General features: G+C 45.7%; 1 protein-coding gene across 2 annotated transcripts in view; it reads left to right on the forward strand.

Annotated features, from left to right (window-relative positions):
- The window catches only part of LOC146854845 (mitochondrial inner membrane protein OXA1L-like), a 236,171-nt gene that overhangs the window by 112,321 nt on the left and 101,419 nt on the right, over window positions 1-22,431 (forward strand). For both annotated transcript variants that reach the window (XM_085652222.1, XM_085652221.1), the window contains exons 4-5: window positions 2,427-2,570; window positions 2,939-3,024. In XM_085652222.1, coding sequence (XP_085508348.1) covers window positions 2,427-2,570; window positions 2,939-3,024 — 230 coding nt within the window. The remainder of the gene's footprint in view (window positions 1-2,426; window positions 2,571-2,938; window positions 3,025-22,431) is intronic.

Consider the following 22,431-nt stretch of genomic DNA (forward strand, 5'->3'; position numbering starts at 1 on the left):
GCCAACAAGCCCTTGGAAAGCACACCTCAGGTAATCTGCCCAGGCCAGCCATTATTCAGGCAGGGTGACTGGTTCCTTCCAATGGCAGTCTACTCCTTGTGCACAGCAGATTCCTCTGGCAGTGTGCACTACACAGTCCAGGATGTCTGGTCCCACATCCCCACAAGAGTGTATCTGCCCTGCTGAAGTATGGCACCAGTAGTTATACTGTAGTGTGCCTTTGAAGTAGGGGGTGGTTCAGAGGATTCCCTTTGAACCACACATGCCTCCCCTAAATTTCAGTCCTGTCTGCCATGAGGCCTTGGAATGTGGATTAATCTTTAGTGGGGCCGTGATCTGGCTTCCCAGAGGCCAAGTGTCAAAAGCTCCTCGGTCTGTCATTCCAGTTGCATGCCCAATGGTTATGGCACTCTCTGGGGAATGCACACGTGCTCCCCCCAGTGTGGATTGGAGTCAAACTAAAAGGCTCACAAAAGAGTTTAGCGCAGAGAAATGCCCACTTTCAAGAAGTGGCATTTCTAAGCTGTTAATGACAAATCCACCATTACCACAGGGAGGATTTGTCATTGTGAATCCAATGATGGTAAACAACATGAGGCTGCTCCACTGTAAGCCACCACTGCAGCTTAAAGTATTCTAAGTTATTCCCATATGTTTACCTTTGGGGAGAGCAAACCTCATAAGTAGTGAAAACACACATTGGGGTTCTTCACTACCTGGGCAGGGAACACATGATGCTTTCCTTTCACCTTTCACTTGCTCCACCCTCCAAGGCTTACTTTAGGGGTGCTCTAGTGTTGGTGAAAGGCACCTTCAGCTTTGTCCCAGGATTTAGAAAGGCCAACCTGAGCATAAGTGCAAATGCGTGCACACAGGCCTGCAATGGCAGGCATGAGATGTGTTTGAAAATGTCATGAGGCCACTCCCTGCTGTAAGCTAAAAACTGTAGTTTGAGTCATTACAGCAATTTCCCTGTGTTGACCCATGGCGAAGAGCAGACCTCCTAGGTAGGAAAAACCCATATGGGGATTATTCACTACCTGGGCAGAGAACACACATGTACCTGCCCTGCCTTTCCCCTATCACTCACCTCACCCCTCAGGGCTTACCCTAGTGGTAGTGAGCAGCCCACTCTGCATTGGCCAAGAGGCTTAGGAATGCCAACCTGAGCCTAAGTGCAAATGCATACACACAGGCCTGCAGTGGCAGGTTGGAGACGTGTTTGCGCCATCCACAAGAATAGCCTTTCAATCAGTGCTGCGGCCCACTAGTAGCCAGTGCACTACCTGCCCTTGATATGTGGTATACCTCTTTTTACAGGGTACTCACAGGTAGAGCACCTAAACCAATCGTGTAAGAATCACCTCCTAGCATGTGTACGAAGGGCGTGCACGCTTTCACACTGTATTACAGTGGGAAAGTGCCCAGAGTCTTAATGCCACGGAAAGGGAATCTGCAAAAACCAGGAGGAAAAAAAATAAAAAGTTTTACGGAAGTACCCTAAGAAGGGCCATGTCCAACAGCCATAGGGCTAACCAACATTATGAAGTTTCAGAAAAAGATTCCTGTAGTGTCAGTGGAAATACCTTTTTGCAATAATTCTCCCTTGAAATAGGGCAGATTTCTAAATTGGGTGGAACGGATGATATTGTACTGGCCTTCTTGCCCCTACATTAAATAAGGGCCCGCGTTTGTTTTTCAAACTCCTTGGAACCCTTCATTGGAATACAATAGATGGTGAATCCTTAGCTAGCACCTCTGTCTGCATTCAAAGCGCATTTTATCAGGCTCCAGTCCAGTGCCCTACCCTCCCTGGGTGTGTGTAAATAAGTCTTTTTCAAGTGTATTTTACTGACAGTCTTTTTCATTCCTCATCATCCATGCTCCTTTGTCCTTTTATGTTACCACCCATCTGCTAAAGGTTTTATGCACCACCGTGTAGCTGTATATCCAGTGTTCTGTATGGAATGTTTTTTTGCTGACATTAAAAACAAAGCTGTTCTGGCTAATGTCCCTCCAACCATCCCCCAGGTGCACCGAAAAGTTAAATATTACTGTGCATTCTCCCACTTTCCGGTCTTGAAATTCGCCTTGGGCTACCGGGAAAAAGCATTAATATGTATGATACTTTTGTAATGTACCCATAGTGGATTTGGGATTGTCTCTCTCATGGGAACATATTGTATGACTCGACTGAACTGTGGGACTGCAAAGCATCAGAATTAATTGTGTGCTCTAGAAATTGTCATATCATTGAGTGATGATAAGCCAATTTATAGAGCACTGGATTAGCCAGGAACTGTGGGTTCTGGCGTAAAGGTTGGAATGTCCAGCCCCGATTTAGATCATCGGGTTGCATCAAAGCTTTGTTTCCTTGCATCAAAACTTTGTTTCCTTGCTTATCTCTGTTCTCTTCTCTGTCCTAGGAACACTCGTCGCGCGCCTCCTCATTTTCCCAGTCATTGTGAAGGGCCAGCGGGAGGCAGCAAAACTGAATAATCACATGCCTGAGATCAGTCGCTTAACCACACGCATGAATGAGGCCAAGCAAAGCGGAAACAAGTTTGAGTGTGAGTTAGACGTCAAGTATGGAGTAATACCTCATTGCAGTAATGTATACAAGAGGCAGTTGGGGGACCCAATTACTTTTTTCAGTTATATTAGGGAGCTGGGAGACTTTCTAAAGTACATAAGGTTTTGGGTAATGAAAACAGAGTATCAACTTTACAATAATACCTGCTGTTCAAAGTTCAGGGTTCTTGTAAAGTGACAAATGGTATCACCTGCTGATTTCCACAGCGACTACTACTAACGGGCTGAAAGTATGAATATGGTAGCGTAGTTCTGTGAGAGAAATTTGGGTGCTGCTCGTACATTAACAATTGGCAAAGTCCGAGTGCTAATTAATTTAGTTACTATTTTATTGTTCTGTCTTCAGTTTCAAAGGTATACTCCGAACTCTCCCTTTACCAAAAGAAACATGACGTCAACCCACTGCGTGGCTTCCTAGTTCCCCTCGTGCAGGTAATATATCTCTTGGCACCCCTGCAGTCAGTGCTTCCATAAGTAGTTCCAAGCAGTCCCTACAAAAAACAATGTTCCTTCATTTCCTAAAAGGCACAGCCAGTGCTCCTAAAACATTATCCCTACAGCTTTGTTGGCCTGCTCTCTTAAGTTGTTGCCTACAGCGAGTTCTACAGATCCTACCCCCAACAACCAGTATTACTTTAGCACTCACCATGGCAGTTACTCCCACAGAAAGTTTAACAGCTCCTCTGCTGGGGTTTCCCCAGTTTTTAGCAGCTGGCACTGCCCTGCCCTGTTGCCCTAGATACTTGGCACTCTGCGTGCAATGCTGAGTCAAGGGTCTGTAGCTTCCTGGACTCACCAGCCCCGTATGAGTAGTTATAATGGTCACAACCAAATATACCACAACACAAGTGTTACCAGTAATTGTAAATATCTATCCAGAGGTATTTCCTTTTACAAAGGAACATATTTTGATACAAAAACTGTGATACAGTTACAATTAGGCACTGGGAAGAAACATACAAATAATCAGACCAGTATTATTCTATGGCAGTCTATGTAAGCCAATGCAGTGATGTAATGTCATTGCTTCAACACCATTGTTAACTTAAGAGCCATCATTGATACTTAAATACCATTTAGTTTCCAGAGTATTCAGGCCTCCGTAGTTACATTTTGCTTGTCTTTACTTCGACCCCTTAACTTTAGTGGCATTGGCTCTTTTATGAGAGAAATGCCCAAAAATCCTTAACCAGTCTTTATTTTTCTCCAGATATTCACAATCCAGTTCTCAGTAGTCATCTGGCCTTAGTTGGAGCCGACCGCTCCCAATTTGCAGTAGGAATCAAAGAGGTGTGAACAGTGGGTGATATTAGAAATGTGCTTTTTTGTAGCTTGCCAAGGAGGAGTCACCATCTGATTGGAGACGTTGTGCCTAGTGTCAAGGAATGAGAGCACTGCAGGGTAACACCCCTTAACTCAGAGCAGAGATTGGAGCACTGGTGCTGGACATTTACTGGCTTCTGTGAGTTGGAGAGACTTTTGAGGCTGCTTGCCTTTTTTGACCCACTAAGCACAAGCATATTAGTGTATAACACAACCAGTGATGCTTCTGCATAGTAGGGTTGCCATCACTGGTGGCAACTTAGCTTTTAGTCAGAGTATAGTGAGCCGACCAGACAGGGTACCTACCTGCGACTCCTTTGGCTAAAAGGGTTGTCCATGTTGATGGAGCAAGGTTTCGTATAAAAAGAAACTTGCTCGTATGCAATCCGCTCAAATGACCTACAACATTGTAACCAACCTGTCAGTGAATACTAATTTTGCACCCCATTTTACATTTCGTATCTAGGGGAAGCTTTTCTATGTGCTTCACTAATGAATAGCCCAAGTGTCCTAAAAATGGCTGCCAAAACACGCAGGAACTCTTCTGCACTCTATCCAATCTATGCTGAGATGCTGCCCGTTTTTGCTGCAATCTGACAGAAGAATCCAACACTAGGGACAATTCGCGGAACAATCGAAGAGGCACATCTAGGAAGGGGTACGGACGAGCTGAGCCGGAGAGAGTAGCACCAGAGAGGGGTGTAACGCTGGCGTTACACTAGAAGAGGCCACCTTCCCTGTCCTGAACCTGTCCTGAATCCTTGATACTCTGATGTCTAGGTCCTCACACCATTCTAGGTAAATATAGTTCTGTGGGTTGTGCTTCGTATTTGCTCTCTGTTCTTTCTCTCCTCAGGTACTGTCATCATATGAGATTAATGTGAATTGAATTATAAACTAATTGAACTACTATTCCTGATGGCGAATCTTGATGTGTCTGTGTATTCTGATTTGACTCACAAAATTATTAATTCAGATAAACTTTTAAAACTCCTTCTGAGTCTGTGGTTCTTGGAATAAAAATAAATGTATTATATTATTTCCTCCCTATTCTAATCTACTACTAGATCTTTCGAACGTGCATTTACTCAGGAGACAGGAATGGTAAGAATACTGGTGTAAACTTACTTAGGGTAAAACAAAATTGATGGCCAGTGGATATTTGCTAGCTCATCAGTATTTCTTGGTAGCAGAGGCATGGTTAGTATAGTTAGTTAGGTGAGGATTGTATTTGAAATTTTGAATTATTGATTTATGTTTAACCAAAACCCGTTGTGTATTGTTTTATGTTGTCTGGAAATTCCCGGGAATACTGAATAGCGGGTGGTAAATGGAAGCCACACTGCAGTGAGCTTATTGGTCTGGATCGAGAAAGTGCTGAAAGTTATGCAGGACAGGAAGCACTACGTTGGGGAATAATTTATTGTACGATAGTGAGAGTAATTGGTAGCGAGGAGTTCGCTGATGAAATTTTGGTATTATAGCACCTAGAAAGGGTAATACTGAAGGAGTAACAGGTTCTCTGATGCTTGTGTGAAGAGTAAGCGGAAACGTTTTACTCGTAGTGTGTGGAGAGTAAGCGGAAGGGTTTTACTCGCAGCGAAAGAAATCTAACTATTCTTTGAATTAGTGGGTCAGACACAATAACGAATGTTTATACGTTTAATTAATGAAATTTGTGAGAAAATAAGTTTTCACATTACCTTGTAAAGGAGGGGTCAGTTGAGAGTGCTACACTGACGTCACTGAGAGCCACGCTGGGATTGGTTGAAACAGCGGGCGTATAGTTGATGCGAATTTGTAAAGGAGGGCGTCAGTAGTAAGAAGTGATACTGACGTCACAGAAAAGCAGCGCAAGCATTGGCTAAGCGAGCAAGCAGAGTAGAAGTGGATTGGTTCTCAGACTAGTAAACGCGCTGGTATTGGAGAATTTTTAGAATTAAAGCAAGCGTCTGATTTGGTTGACAAAATAGAAATCCCAAGAATAATAATAGATAGTGGAGTTTGCATGTACGATCCAACATTAACAGGGACCTGACCAGATAGAAGAATTATAGGGTTTGCTTACGAGCAGTACCTTAACAAGCACAAGCATGCAATGTACGGAGAAAAGAGAAAAATGTCATTCATGCAAAAGGTTAAGAATTATTTTAAAAAGGACAAACCTATTAAGAGTAGAGAGGGAATTCTCATTCCTCCTCCAAATACACCTGCATCATACATGATGGTGGAAGAGACTATCATACCGGTGTATGGTTAGAAAATTGGGTACAGTACACAAAAGATGGTAGAATATTAGCATTTCCTGAATACGGAAGCTTTAATGGAAGAATATTGTACAACTTAAGAACACGGATGAATGAATTAGAACCCAGACCTAGATTGACTCAATATGAGGCTTTAGAAGAATGGGAAATGGAAGCCTTTGAACATGATAGACCCCGGAGTAACAGGACCTTAAGCAAATATTACCCGAAATTTCCCCGAGAGACTAGAGATAGTCAAATGAAACAATGGAGACAGGCCATGGTGGCAGAAGGTTTATTATCCTGTGTTAACATCAGAAGAGCAGACAGGAGGTAAATATACAGAGAAAACAAAGCACTTAACCATGTTAGGTAGCGGAGAAACAGAAGAGGGATACCTAGAAGACATATTGATGAAAAGTCCTCCACCTTATAATGATGGATTCAATAGAATGACCTCTTGTGCCCCGATAATTGGAACACCTTTAGTTCCCCAGATAGTACATGACACCACAGACAGGGTACTTCAAGAAAAGGAAAAGCAAGCAATAAATAAAAATGGAGATGAATTGATTCGGAGAATAGCTCAGATAAACGCACATCCGGAAGCATTGACCATACCAGTGACAATAGGTCCGGTAGTTCCATTATATGGCAAAGTCCAACTGTTCTAAAATTCCTGTAATGCCTACCCCAAGCATAGAACCTAGAAAAGATAATAATAGATGATCAAGCAAGTGAATGTGAATCAGTAATATCATTAATGGATTTGCCCATAAGAGAGCCGATGATGGAAACCCCGAAGAGAAATTTGCCCAGTTGTTCAAAGGAAGTTAGACTAGAAACATCATCAGGAACTAGAAGTGCCACAATAGTAACCCCAGAAGATATAGAGAGATGGTCTCAAGAAATAGAGAAGCCAAAGTCACAGCCACAAATATTAGACACTTCTAAATTGAGAGTAGAATTGGAAGAAATGGTTGCTGGAAATGTGGGTCTAGATAGATCAAACACATACAGTGAGGAAGAATTACTGTTTATTTGTAGAAGCATTACACGAAACGCAAAGGTATTCCATGAAAAACTGACGAATTTGGCATCGGAAATGGGAATTGACATAAGGAAATCAAAGGTGTTGCAGAAACCATATAGAGCAGAATTTTCTGATAAGGATTTGGAAAACATGAATGTGTCAGGAAGAAAGTTGCAGATCAGGGAGTTGTTATTTCTGTTGCAAAAATGGGGAGATCTTGAAAGATGGAAAGTTAGATGGGCAAAGAAAAAGGAAGAAGCACAGGTGAATCTAATGACATCTGAATATGCCATGAGAGAAACAGAAAAGGCTGAGAGGTTGTATCCGATGAGAGAAGTACTCGGAGGGGGGTACGTACATGTGCCATGGACTAGACAGGATATTTTGTCATTTACAAATGATTTCCCAAAATTGAGAGAGAAACCAGTGGAGTGGTACAGACAAGTTGAGAGATTTGTGAAAGTTTCAAAGGTGTTAAAATATCTGGATGGTTTGTTTGACATAGTAGTACCTGCAGATTTGTGGACAGAGTGTAAAATTACTATAGATTGGCCTAGTGAGGATTATCCAAGAGATTCAAAGACAGGAGCCTTGTCAGAAGATGTAATGAAAAAATATCACCAGGTGATCACGTTTCTGAAGAGTAAAATTCCCCCAAAAGAAACTGATTGGGTAAAAATAGACAGGACAACCCAAGAGAAAAATGAGTCTGTGCATGCCTACTACGAACGTCTTTTACAGGTGTTCAAACAATATTGTGGGTTTGAAAGCTTAGAAAACAAAGACATGACTCATTTTGTGTATCGATTTGTGTCTGGGCTGAGATTGGATATATCTCAAATGATTAAGCAGCACATGTTGTGTTGGCTATCAAAGCCCATTGACAAGATTTTAAAATATGCTAAATATTGTGGGGATGAAATTGATAACAAACGAAAAGCCTTAGAAGAAAAAGTACTGTGGGCTCAAGTAAAATTGGCTGAACAGCAAGAGCTTCAATTAAATAAACAGTCCGAAAATCAAGGAAGGGCACAAGGTCAAACTGACGATAATGGGGGGAAAAACCTCAGGGAAGGTGGAATCGGGAAGAGCCAAAGAAAAATTGGGGCATTGGAAGAACGAGTGTAAAGCTATAAAAGTTAATAATGGCCCGAATCAAAATTTGAATCCACAGACGCAGAATGAGGTGTTAATGAGTCATCAGCAACAGGGTATAGAGCCACAGAGTCAATTGCCACCTGCCCCTAAATCAAATTTTGTGAGTCGGGGGGCGCTAGGTGGCGCTGGACCAAGATGGCCACGCTTATGTGAGGCTCTGGCTGCCTGACCCGATGATGCTTTAATTATTTGCTGAAGGACCCCTCGCCCACAGTCGTGCCACTCACGAAAATTAGCCCAGCGCGATACTGAGGACGCGCTGAAAGTTTGAAGCCGCTACGCGGTTTCGCCCTGCATTTATCCGGCTGGGTTGAGGCCTGGGGGAGTGACGCCCGCTTCTGCTGGAGGGGCCCTGCGGCCGCTGGCGTTACGCTAGCGTCGGTGTGGCCATGCGGTGCTGGGCCTGAGACCGCATTGTATATGCCGTGGCACCTCCGGGCGGACCGCTCGAAAGAAGAGCTGCACAGGAGATTCGCGGCCTGCACCTTGACGCTGGCGGACGCCCTGGGCACGAGTGCTGCTGCGGTTCCCCTCTATGAGGTGGCGGTGATTGCTGTGATTGGCGCGAGGACCTGGCGCCTGCGGCCTCGCGGGTGAGGTACCTGGGGGGCCCCCGCTGCATGGCCGGGACCGGGCCTGAGCATTAGCATTGAGGACTCGCTGGGGCGGCGTGGGACGGGTCGCCCCTGATGCCGAGGCGGCGCTGCTGACGCCTGTAAACACGGTGTTGGGCCTGGGCGGGCCGGCTGCGGAGCGGGCGCTTGCCTTGCCGCCTCTGAGCGAGGCCCGTGAAAAGTGAGGCATCGACTAGGCCCCGCTTCGGAAGCTGCGGTGAGGCACATGCGACAGGCGCGAGGCGCTAACGGGACTGCATATTGGATTGGCACTACCTGAGAGGCGGCATACGATACCACATAGAGGACTGAGGTGACGCCTGGTGTGGGGAAATCCCAACAACCTAACAAAGCTGAGACAGGGAATAAACACAGGAGGGAGAATCTAATGTACAGGAAAGAGCATAGAACCTGAACGGCGGAGAGTGCAGATAGTGCCGGGAACGGAGCGCTGCTGTGCCTGGGGAGATGCGTCACTGCTGTGAAGGCCTTGGGGGTGCCCTGTCGTACAGGTATTTGCGAGGCTAGCATCATGGGGAAAGCGGAAGCACGCCAATCAAGACTGCCTTTCGAGCAGAAAAAAGCGACCACGCGCTCCACTACTGAAGATGCGGGCGAACCCGCCCCGATGCTGCTGAATCCCCTGGAAGCCTCCCCTAGTGAGGAACTAAAGACTATGCTCATAGCAGAGTTTGAATGCCCTCTCAGGGAAAATGGATACTATGAACACCCGGTTCGATTTCTTGGTTTTGAAAGTGGACAAACATGAAGAACAGCTAAAGGAGGCGGAGAAGAGGATCTCTGACACGGAGGACAACACCAATACCATGGCCAAGCAAATGTCACAAATGGACAAGCTGCTGAAGGGGATAGCGGCCAAAAACGGGGATCTTGAAGCACCTAGCCGAAGAAATAACATTCGCCTGATAGGAATTCCGGAGACCACAGCCACCGGGCGACTAGAGGACTATGTGGAACGGCTACCCACCTCCACACTGGGGGTGGACTCCTTCTCAGCGCATCTGATAGTTGAGCGAGCGCACAGATCGTTGGGCCCACGGCCTCCGGCTGGAGCACCACCGAGACCCATAGTGACAAGACTGCTTAACTATCGGGACCGCGATGTAGCTTTGCGGAGAGCACGGGACCTTCCGGAGCTGCAATACGAAGGGAATCCGTTCTCCATTTACCCGGATTTTACTCTGGCTGTCCAGGAAGCGAGACGGAAATATGTCCAGGTGAAGCAGAAACTGCGCAAGGCGAACCTCGAGTACGCCCGGTTATATCCAGCCAAACTGCGGATACACCATCGAGACCGCACGATCATTTGCACCAACCCGCAACAGGCGGAGGAGTTCCTCAGGACACTACGACGATCCTCCCCAGCACACAATTGCAATGCCGTGCGCCCAGGATCCCAATCACCCGTGGAAGATGACTGAATGTTAAGCACCGCCACTGTTGTTGGCTAAGTCACGAACCACTATTTATGGATTGCGCACTATTGTGGCGATGAGGGAGAAGAAATCCCGGAAATACTCTGGGACAGGGACGACAATTAGCGGTCTGGATGGCAGAGGTCGCATACGCAGAGCCGCGCAGGTGCCACCAGAAAGGAAGTTGTCCTAGGACTGCACTGCTACTGTCTGAGTACCTGGGCCTGGGGCTGAACTGTTTTGTTAAACAATTGACTGAGGGGGAATCCTACACAGAGAGGCTCATGATGTTCCGAGTTACATAGTTCTGACCGGAAAGTTCAAATAGATTGGGCTTGAAGGGGTCTTTCGAATAAGGGTCGGGCACCCTCCACCCTGACCCTCCTCCATCCCAGCTCCACTGGGGAGGGCTCAGGGAGTCCTGCTGACCGGTGGGACACGAGGGTTTAAGAGGCACACCAGCGCCCCACTAAGGGTGGTCCCCCAATACCTACAGATAGATAGCTTGGAAAGGCTCTGAAACTAGACTGCTTTTTTCTTGCTTGATGTTATTGTTGTGCTATTTGTTTGTGTTATTGCTGGGGGGAGCGGGGGGAGGGTTTTGGGATGCCGGCACATTTGGGGTGCTGATGTGGGAGGGAAGAGTGGGAGGGACAGTTGCGGGAGAGCCTCACAGGAGAACGGGAGTTGGTAACTGTATGATTAGATTCCGATGCACTTTTGGAACTTTACAGCACTGCACGACGACAGTAGAAACTGCATTACACTACACACCACAGTGGGATATTGCATCATGCTCCACGCTTGCACGAACGTTCAGCCCTGACACTGCCTTACGAGCATGGAAGGGACACGACAGGACACGGTGAAATTCCGGTCATGGAATGTAAGGGGGCTGCGAGATCCCAGGAAGAAGAGACAAATCCTCTCTTACCTTGACCGACATGACATTAGCATAGCGGTACTACAGGAGACACCTACTGACCCTAGATGCCCCTCAACCTTTGGCAGCAAATGGGCTTCCTGTAGGATATTTTCAGCCTACTCCACATATGCACGAGGCACGGCCATTCTGGTCAAGAGAGGGACCCCGTTTAGATGTGGAGGGGTGCGAAGTGACGGAGGGGGCAGATTCTGCATGATGGGGGGCACTCTAGGTGCACATTCGGTGGTTATTATTAGCTATTATGGTCCCAACATCGATAGCCCTGACACTTTGAATGCACTGTGGGGACAGATACTGGACATAGGGGCCACTCATGTACTATGGACGGGAGACTTTAATACGGTCTGTGACCCTGCAAAAGATCAGTCTTCACACTTGCCTCATCACTACACGCGCAGCCAGGGTACATTAAAGGAATTGCTGGGAGACGGGGGATTAGTTGATTTGTGGAGATACAGACATTCAGAGAGACGGGAGGGGACCTTTCACTCGTCAATCCACGTGTCCTGGTCGAGGCTGAATTACTGGCTTGGGTCTCGGGGGATCTGCCCTTGGGTGCGTGCTGTTGATCACCTAGCTCGTACACTGTCCGACCATGCCCCGGTGTGCCTCACTCTGGACATCCCCAATTTGATCGCCAGCCCCAGGTGCTGGAGACTTGCCCCTGAGGCGCTGCTCGATGAGGTATTCAAGACAGAACTAGGAGAGGCTATAGCTGAATTCTTCGAGCGGAATAGGGGATCGGTTGAGCAGGTGGGGACAATGTGGGAGGCGTTTAAAGTGACCATACGCGGGATTTGTATGTCCAAAAGCTTTGGGGTACTGAGGGACATCCGCCGACGGCTGGAAGGGGAACTCAAAGACCTGGAGGCGGACATCTGGCGGAATAATGCCGGGGAAGGAAGGGAGATACTGACCGAATACACGGAAACGGCAGAAAGAGAGGCGAAGTTTAGAGGGAAGTATGCCCAGGCACGACGTTATGGGGAGGGAGGCAGACCTGGGAAAGACTTAGTTCAGGATATCAGACTGCCCCGGTATGCTAACTATATTCTTGAGGTGGAGGACGGAGAGGGTAATTGCCAAAAGGACAGTGCCCAGATATTGCAGACCTTTACTGACTTTAACGCGGAGCTTTACAGCTCTCAGGGGACCAACGCAGCGGACTTCCCATGCTTTTTTGGGGACATCACGCTGGGGTTTTTGGAAGACAATCAGAGAGTTTTTATGTGCGCCATTTTCGAGTGATGAATTGAGAGAGGCGGTCCTTCAGTTGAGGTCCGGGAAGGCGCCGGGACCGGACGGGCTTCCGAGCGACTTCTATAAACTATATCTGGATCAGCTCGCCCCCATTCTGCAGGAGGTGTACGCAGAGGCACTGGAAACGCAGGCACTGCCGCCCACAATGAGAGAGGCCCTTATTATGTCCATTCTGAAGCCAGGGAAACCGGCTAACAAGTGTGACTCATACCGGCGCTTGTCCCTCATCAACGTGGATAGTAAAATTCTCACAAAAATGATAGCTAATCGACTGAACCTCCTGATGGATAAGTTAATTTTACCAGATCAGGCGGGCTTTATTCCCGGGAGATCCACTTCCCACAATCTCCGCACCCTCTTTTCGATTGTCCAACAGGTGGCCCCGCAATTGCTTCTGGCGGCTATTTTTTTGGATGCCACCAAGGCATTCGACTCGGTAGAATGGGAATATTTACACGCAGTACTTCGTTGCATGGGGTTCCCGGTAGGATTTTCTGCTTGGATTAAATTGATCTATAATGCTCCGGTGGCCCGTGTGCAAATTAATGGCCACACGTCTAGGGCAATACCACTGACTCGGGGCACTAGGCAAAAGGTGCCCGCTGTCGCCGCTGCTATTTACCCTGGCGATGGAGCCACTAGCGGCTAAGGTGCGCCAATACCATCAGGAGAAGGCTCTAAGATGCCTGCTGCGTCCCATCCTGATTTTGCTGTACGCGGACGATGTCACCCTATATGTGAAAGACCCGATGCACAACCTCAACCCGCTCCTGCGAGAATTCGTGCGATTTGGGGGACTCTCTGGAATACAGATTAACTGGTCGAAATCCCAAATCCTTCCTCTTACTCCGGCTGTCACCCCCTTTGTGGTTGACTTTCCATTGGAGTGGTGCGACACTACCGTTCGATACTTAGGTGTGAATGTCACTGTAGATCGGGAAGAGCTGATCCGCGACAACTATGGGCGTGCTATTGACACGCTACGCGACACAATAACAAGGTGGATAGCCATGCCACTATCCATTGCTGACCGGCTTTCTCTGGTCAAGATGATAGTGCTACCTAAGGTTCTTTACTACTTCCTGAACATCCCCTATCACCCGGGCCGCCCCTTCTTCTCTACCTTGAGGACAGAACTTCTGCGCCTTGTGTGGGGCGGTAAGCAGCCACAGATTAAGTGGGAGACGCTGGCCAGTCCATACGCGGTGGGAGGGCTTGAGCTGCCCAACTTTGAGTTATACTATATGTGCGCGCAGGCGCACTATGCACATTATTGGTTTAATGGCCCGAAATATACAGCTCATTTGGCCACGGAGCATTGGCTGGCTGACCCCGTCCCTATGGAGGGGGCACTCTTGCAACCGACATCACAGCGTGAACGGGTCCCCACAACTGTAGATTGCACGGTGCGTGCATGGAAGTGGATTGCACACAAAATGCAAGCCCCAATGATGTACTCCCATCCCCACTCCTCCTCCCCCCCCCCAGTTGCCGCTGACGTTTCATCCCCAACTGACCCTCAGGAGGGTATCTTCAAAAATTTCAAACGACAGCGGGGAATCCATACATGGGGAGATATATATCAAAATGGGAAATTTGCTACACTACAGCAGTTGTGTGTCGATCCTCCACCAAATGTTATGGAAACATTCCTTTATGCCCGTCTGCGATAGGGAATACGGGCCTGTACCCCGGAATATCCGGAGGAACCGCCGGTACTCCCCCAGGTGCACACACTGCTGGGGGCGAAGACTGCATCTCACTTGGTGTCCATCCTCTATAGGTCTATATACGTAGAAATTGGCGCATCGCAGAGCGCTGCCCAAGCTAAATGGTCTCATGAAATGGGACAGGAAATCTTGGATCGGGAGTGGCTCTATTGCTGCATGCGGACAGAGAAAGTGTCTGCTAGCAGCAGGTTGCGTATCGCGCACTTCAAATACTTACAGAGATACTATTACACACCCGCTCGCCTGTACCGATTTGGGCTGCGAGAGGATGCCAGATGCGACAGATGTCGAGCTGATGGCGCTGATATGCTGCATCTGGCCTGGAGCTGCCCGGCCCTTCAGGAATATTGGGAACAGATATTTGAAGCAGTTGGGAAAATGTTGGATACTCCGCTACCACCGTCTCCGTTGATGGGCATACTAGGCTATACGGAGCGGCTCCCTGTGATACATAGGAAATTTGCCTCGGTTTGCTTCCTTCTTGCTAAATGGAGGGTGGCCTGTAAATGGGGCAGAGGGAGGGCACCTAAGTTCAAGGACTGGCTAGAAACGATGATATTTTGGCAGGATCAGCTTGCCCTATACTCTGACCTCCTTCCGTCAACTTCCCGAGACATATGGGGTCCCTTGAAGAATTACTTATTGCTAACCCCACTGGTACCTGGCGCAGCTGCCCCTTCCTCCCCATCCAGATAGACGACTAGGCTACACGCAGCGGAGGTGAGAATGACCTTGGAAGTTCCTGGGGTGCGGACCGAGGATGGATATGCAAACAGCAGCTTCCGACACCCCCGGAGGGCGAGGCTGCACACTGCTCCCAAAGCCTCGCAATAGTCTGGCACCTACGGAGACGGGTTTGGAACTGTGGGATTCGGGGAGGCTACACGGCCTACTGGATGTGCTGGTGTGCTTGATATGGTGGCATGAGAAGTTGGGTCATGATGTTGAGACATCCACTGCAATGCTTACGCCCTTAAGACTGTGTTCTGTTCCGGGCGCTCTCCGAATCGATACGCTATTTTAATTTTTTGTACCAATCTCACCGTGAGGCTAGTTGGTTGTGTTCTTAGTCTGTTGTTATTTAAGGCTATTAGGGTTCGCGATCCCGTGTTCCGTTAAACAGCAAAACCTACATATATTTTGACGCGGCCGGCCCTTTTGGGTTGTTGGCGATACGCTGTGTACACCTCTGCCTCTTTCTTAATCTAGCACGCTGCCGGACAAGAGTGGTTGTAGGCATTATGCTGTGTACGGACATCATATGCTAAATAAAGGTTTTGAAAAAAAAATAAAAAAAAATTGGGAGTCAAGCCAAGTACAGTGTGGACGCCAGATTTCCAGAAGGAAGTGGTAAGAAAAATGTTGTAACATCACAGTTTCTTTTGCAGGACCCTCTAATTGATTATGATCAAGAATGACGGTGCCTGAGGGGGGAGGAAGGGGAGTGCGTACTTGGCGCATCCCTACCAGTAGATCAGTCAGGTCCATACGTAGAAGGTAAAGTGGAAGGAAATGATATCACTTTTTTGTTGGACACTGGTACTACCAGGTCTACTGTAAGAACAGCAGACATTCCTAACCTGCCCATCTCGGGTGAAGACATCCAAGTCGTAGGTGTTTCAAGCAAACGGATTAGAACCCCGATCACAGAATCAATGGAGGTGCGAATTGGAAATTTTAAACAAATGCAAAAGTTCGTGGTGTGAGATTCAAGCCCTGTAAATTTGCTTGGAAGGGACTTGCTGTGCAAAATGAATTGCACTATATTTTGCACACCAGATGGTGTTGCAATACAAACCCCAAATGAAGATGGAGTTTACAAGTTCATGTTAGCCAAACAGAAGTAAATGAATTATATTTAACACAAAATGAATTACCTGCCGAAGTCAAACTGACTGCAAATGCAGAAATATGGGATTTTTCTGGAAAATAAATAGGATTAATGGCAAATGTAGATCCCGTAAAAGTAACCGTGAAAGAAGGTGCTGTTTATCTGAATACCCGACAATACAAAATGAGTCCAGAAGTAAAAGCAGATGAGTGATTGGTCTTAAAAGGCATCTTGAAAGAAATAATGAGTAGCCCTTGTAACTAACCTATAATTGGTATTAAGAAACCTAACGGGAAGTATAGGGTGGTTCAAGATCTTAGGAAAATTAATAAGATTGTTGTACCATGCTGCCCAGTAGTGCCTAATCCAGCTGTGATTCTTTATCAGATACCATGGAAAGCAGGATGGTTCACAGTAATTGATTTAAGTCATGCATTCTTCTCTATTCTATTGCATCTAGATAGCAAGTTTTTATTTTCGTTCAAATTTGAAGAGCATGTTTACGTGTGGAATCGTGTGCCTCAAGGGTACACAGAAAATCCTTCAATCTTTGATCAGATTCCCAAAAGAAGCCTTGCTTCTCTTGTATTGCCCAGAGAGTCAGTCCTGGTGCAGTATATTGATGACCTATTGGTGGCGTCAAACACTCAAGATGACTGTGTTACTGATTCAATTGCATTGTTAAATCATTTGGCAAAGAGTGGACATAAAGAGTCCCCCGAGAAACTTCGATTTTGTAAGAACTCAGTCAAATACTTAGGACATCAAATAGAAAGAGGCATTAGAAGAATGACCTCTGAAAGAATCAGAATAATAAGACAAACGCAGTTGCCACGAACCCAAAAATAAATAAGAATGTTCCTTGGAGTTGTAGGGTATTGTAGGCAGTGGATTGTAGGGTTTGCTGTACTAGCTAAACCCCTGATACAAATGACCAGAAAGAGAGCGAAAGATCCTATAGAATGGGATGAGGAAAGTATAGGATCTTTTAGAAAGTTGCGGGAGTGCTTGTGTGAAGCACCTGCTTTAGAAATGCCAGACTATTCAAAATAATTTGCATTATTCTGCTATGAGCGGGGTAATTGTGCACTGTCCGTTCTGACACAGAGACATGGATTGGTGAGAAGGCCAGTGGCATATTTTTCTGCTACCTTGTGGCCTGTGCATTACTAGGTTGCCTGAAAGCTGTAGCCGCAACTTGTGTAAGCATAGAACAGAGTGAGTCAATTGTGATGGGACACCCTGTCAAGGTGTATGTTCCTCATGCAGTGGTGATTCTGCTAACCATAACCCGAACGCAGTACCTTACTCCCAGTAGGCTGACAAAATATGAAAGAATAATACTGGGGGCTGAAAACTTGACTATAGTGAAGTGTACTGTTCTTAATCCAGCCACCTTACTACCTGATCCTTATGAAGAAGTGAAAGATGAGGTTGAACATGAATGTCTTGACGTGACTGAACTTCACAACAAACCACTTCCTGACATACAAGAGGAACCCTTGAAAAACGCAGAGCATGAGCTGTTTGTTGACGGCACATGCATGCAACACGAGGAGGGAAGATTAAGTGCTGCTTATGCTATAAATACATTAACTGGAATAGTCGAAGCATCCTATTTGACAGAGGTCAGATCTGCACAAGTGGCTGAATTAATCGCTTAAATTAAAGCATGAAAAATTGGAGAGTAACCATATTCACTGACAGTCAATATGGTTATGGGGTTTTGCATGATGTTGGCCAACTGTGGATGGAGAGGGATTTCCTGGCCATGTCTTAACTGGGGTGGCAGAGTGGGCTAAAGAACGGTGATGGATTAAACCCAGATCAGTTGACTGGGGGTGAGTGCTTGCAATGTTCAACACTCCGTCCATCATTTCCTTTGGTTTTTGCTTTGTTCGCCATAAGTTGGCAGGGCATGCTCAGACGTGAGTCCCTTGCTCACTTTGCCACTGGATTCAAGCAAGCCTGGCTGAAGACTGCTGAAATGCCAGAAACCGGTCCTAGGAAGCTTGTTTCCGGTCCAGGGAAGACCTGGCTTGGCAGTTCGGGCTGGACTGTTCCCATGAGGCACAGGGTCAGACTGATTTGCATACGGCCATGTCTGAACTGGGGTGGCAGAGTGGGCTAAAGAACTGTGATGGATTAAACCTAGATCAGTTGACTGGGGGTGAGTGCTTGCAATGTTCAACACTCCGTCCATCATTTCCTTTGGTTTTTGCTTTCCTCAGGGACCCCCGTTAAAAATTGAATTTTCGTGAAAGAATTACTTGAGGCAATTCAATTACCAAAAGAGGTGGCCGTGGTTAAGTGTGCTGCTCACCAATCAGGAGATGACTATGTGACAGCCTGTAACCGATATGCTGACCAGGTGGCCCAACACTGTGCAAGGCATAAAATTGCCTTAAACAAGCAAATCAAAACTTGTGGAATCAGCTACCAACTTATGATACTTGCAGGAGTGGGAAGCTGGGAGGAGGTGAAAGATCTGCAGGATGCAGTAGACATGAGAGAAAAGGAAGAGTGGGTGAAAATAGGATGTCAAAGAAGGGCAGAAGATGGTGTGTGGGTTTGTTATGATTCCAGACAAGAACAATGGATTGAGTGCCCATGAAATACTCATGGGAAGAGCCATGAGACAGGTATGTGTACCAGGACACAAGCTGTTGAATATAACTGATGGCTTGGTTTTGGAGTATTGCAAAGAATTGGCTGACAGAGCGTTCTATCTCTCATCAGGTTGGGGAAGACGCTTTCAACAAACAGCTGAGCCAATCGCATGATCTGAATCCCAGTGATTGGGTAGTTGTGAAGAATCGCACTCTAGAATCGTGCTTAGCACCAAGGTGGGACAAACCACATCAAGTTATATTGACTACTTCAACAGCTGTAAAGTGTGCAGGATTGCCTAATTGGATCCATGCAAGTCATACCAAAAGGGTACCAGCTCCTGAAGAAGAAGAGTTTCAATTGAAACAAGAAACTGATGGTGCTGAAGGTTGTGCAGCTGAAGAACTTCCTGAAAAAGATCCTGAGGTAGCTGCCTAAGAACAACCGAGCACTTATCAGGACGACTGGATCCCAGTGGTGGACATACCTGAAGTACTTATCAGAACTAGGAGTCAAACACAGTTAGACAAACAAGAAAAGAGTGAGGACCAGACAGGGTTAGAAGAACTCACTCAGGAGAGTAGGGAAACGACTGTTAGGGAGCCTGAGCAGGAACAGTTAAGGAAAGAACAATATACTCCGACAGAAGAAAACCAAAGCCCCATTCCTGAGTCTGAGGAGGGACAGATAGGTTTTAGAGAAAACGTTCAGGCAGAAGAAGGTAAAGAGGTAAAAAGACCTGAACAGGACCAGATAGGCATAGAAACGCAAGTTCAGGATACAGAAGCAAAACCAGACATTACTAATCCTGAACAGGGTCATATAATCCCATGTTCTCTCTGATCACTAAAATTAATGGATTGTTACAGGACTGGCATTATCAAGGCCTTTTAGATGAAGATGAATTGCTGTATTTAAAAGTGAATCGTCCACGTTATCCCTGTCTATATACTTTGCCAAAGATTCATAAGGACCTCCCTTTTCCACCAGGGAGGCCCATTGTGGCAGGGATAGGTGGTCCTACAGAACGAATTTCACAGTATGTCGACGTGTTCCTACAGCCGATGGTAGTGAATCTGCCATCATATATTAGGGACACGAAGCATATTTTAAATATATTGAGTGATATTACTTGGGAATCGGGAATGAAACTAGTGTCGTTGGATGTTGTATCACTGTATACGAGTATACCCAACGATCTAGGTCTGAAAGCTATTGAATATTTCATGATGAAAAAACCAGCTAGCCAATGGGGACATACTCAAATGTTATTAACAATGACGGATCTTATTTTGTCAAATAATTATTTTCTATTCAATGGGGAATGGTTTAGGCAAACCCAGGGAGTGGCTATGGGTTCAAGATTTTCGCCTGCTTTCGCGAATCTATTCATGGGCTGGATGGAAGAATCAGTGATATGGGGCCCAGCGGGTATTTACTGGAATGATGACATCTTATATTGGGGACGATATATAGATGACTGTCTTTTAATATGGACAGGAACAGAAGAAAAATTAAGTGGATTTATTGATTACCTGAATAACAATACTATGAATATCAAATGTACTTCTTGTGTTAGTTCGACTAATTTGTTTTTTTTAGATGTGGAACTGTTTATAGACAATGATAAAATCTGTAGTAGGATGTATCGTAAGCCTACGTCCTGCAATGCTATTTTACATGCGGGCAGTGCGCATCCCAAACATCAGATTAGGGCAATTCCCTATGGAGAAATGTTACGGGCGCGACGTTATTGTAGTGAGGACAACCAATTCAGAGAATGTATAAAGGACATGGAAAGGAGGTTCACCCAAAGGGGCTATGATAAAAGAGATCTTATGGTGGCGACACAGAGGGCTCTCAAGATAAAACGCGCATCCACCTTAAACCCCAAAAATACTAAAGATAAGTCTAATTTGATTGGGATGATAACGGATTTCAATCCTATAAATTCAATTCTCTATAAGAGCATGCACAAGCACTGGCATATCCTGAAGGCGGATAGGACGCTACGGGAATTTCTGCCAGACAAACCACAAATTACATACAGAAGAGGGAGAACATTGGGTACAATATTGAGTCCAAGTTACCCGAGAGAGGCTGAGAAGGAACAATGGCTTACCCAAATGAGTAAGGGTTTTTTTAAATGTGGCCACTGTGGGATGTGTAAACATGCGAAAGACAAAACTAAACAATTTCAGTACAATGGTAAACAAGTATATGACATTGTGACTAATATTAACTGCAGTACTAAATATGTTGTATATGTAATTAATTGTATGTGTGAGCAAATATACGTGGGAAGCACAATAAGGGCTCTTAAAGATAGGATTGCTGAACATTGGAGAGCTGTAAAGAATAACGATCAAAGATATCCTATTGCGGAACACATACAAAATTGCACTTCGCAAGGTTTACATAAATCATTTCAATTTTGTGGCATTGAGCATGTTAAGAGGGAAGCGCGTGGAGGTAACAGAGAACTCGCACTGCGGAGGCATGAGGCAAGATGGATCATGCGCTTGAGGGCCGTGGAGGATGGTCTTAATTATGACCGTGAGTTACAGTATTTCCTAGGGGAATGAGAACTTAATGGAGGGGTCAGTTTGAGTAAAAGAGTGATCGATAAGCAGATCTTGTGTTGGCTTGTTGGAGTTGCGATGTTTCCTTTAGTTGGTAGCTATTTTCTAGCTGTATGTTTCATGCAGTTCTTAGTGTTTTCTGCATAGGTACTTATTCCATGTTATACTGTATTAGCAAAGAATTAAATAAAGAAAGATGCTCAGGTTCTATTAATTAGTGATGACGGTGGAGTTGTCACTTAACATGTGATAGTTTGGTATAATGGATAGATCTAACTTAGTACTTGGTGATACCTTTTTTATTCTATTTGTTGCCATAACAACAGAAATGATTTACTGCGGGAAAGCTTTAAGGTTGCCCTGTTAAGAATGGCATTATTATCCAGACCTTATTATGGTACGCGTTTATGGGGAATTTGTAAACTCAAATCATAGGTATGGCGGGGTATAACTAAAAATAATTATGGCCTCGAACAGTTTCGTGGATCACCTTATTTTTCTGAATTAAAAGATAGGTCTGATTCGATTTGCAGTGTTTTGTTCGTAACATTTCGTAAATGGCGCCCGAGAAGTGCGTTTCTGGTCTCCCTAAACCTATCCAAAATGGCGCTCATTAAACTACGGAGTAGTCACCTCGTTTATGTTGATTGTAGTGATAAAGAGGGTTAGGAAACGCGACGCGATTAGACACGAAGACGGTTCCTTATCCGGGGACGTTGTTATTGCTAAAAGTAAGTAAGATGGGAGATTTACAAAAGATTATTGGGGGATGCCATGTAGTAATGTTAGGATTCATATTAAAATCTGGTGTTCATTGTTATTTATAGGTCTCCGTACTTCAGAGACTTGGAATACATATTTGAGGATTACTGCTTAAACAATTGCGCTAATGGTCACGTACAGTGTTCAGTGATATCAGGTGAGACTATATTTCAGTCTTTTTAAGACATGTGGCCTGACTGACATAATATTTTTAGTGCAGGGTCATTTACAGTTAAATTTGTATTGTAGGTGTTGTTGAATTACAAAACGACCATTAGGAAGGAGATACGGATATTATTGATTTCAAA

This window comes from Triturus cristatus, chromosome 4_1 (assembly GCF_964204655.1).
Source record: "Triturus cristatus chromosome 4_1, aTriCri1.1, whole genome shotgun sequence".
NCBI lineage: Eukaryota > Metazoa > Chordata > Amphibia > Caudata > Salamandridae > Triturus > Triturus cristatus.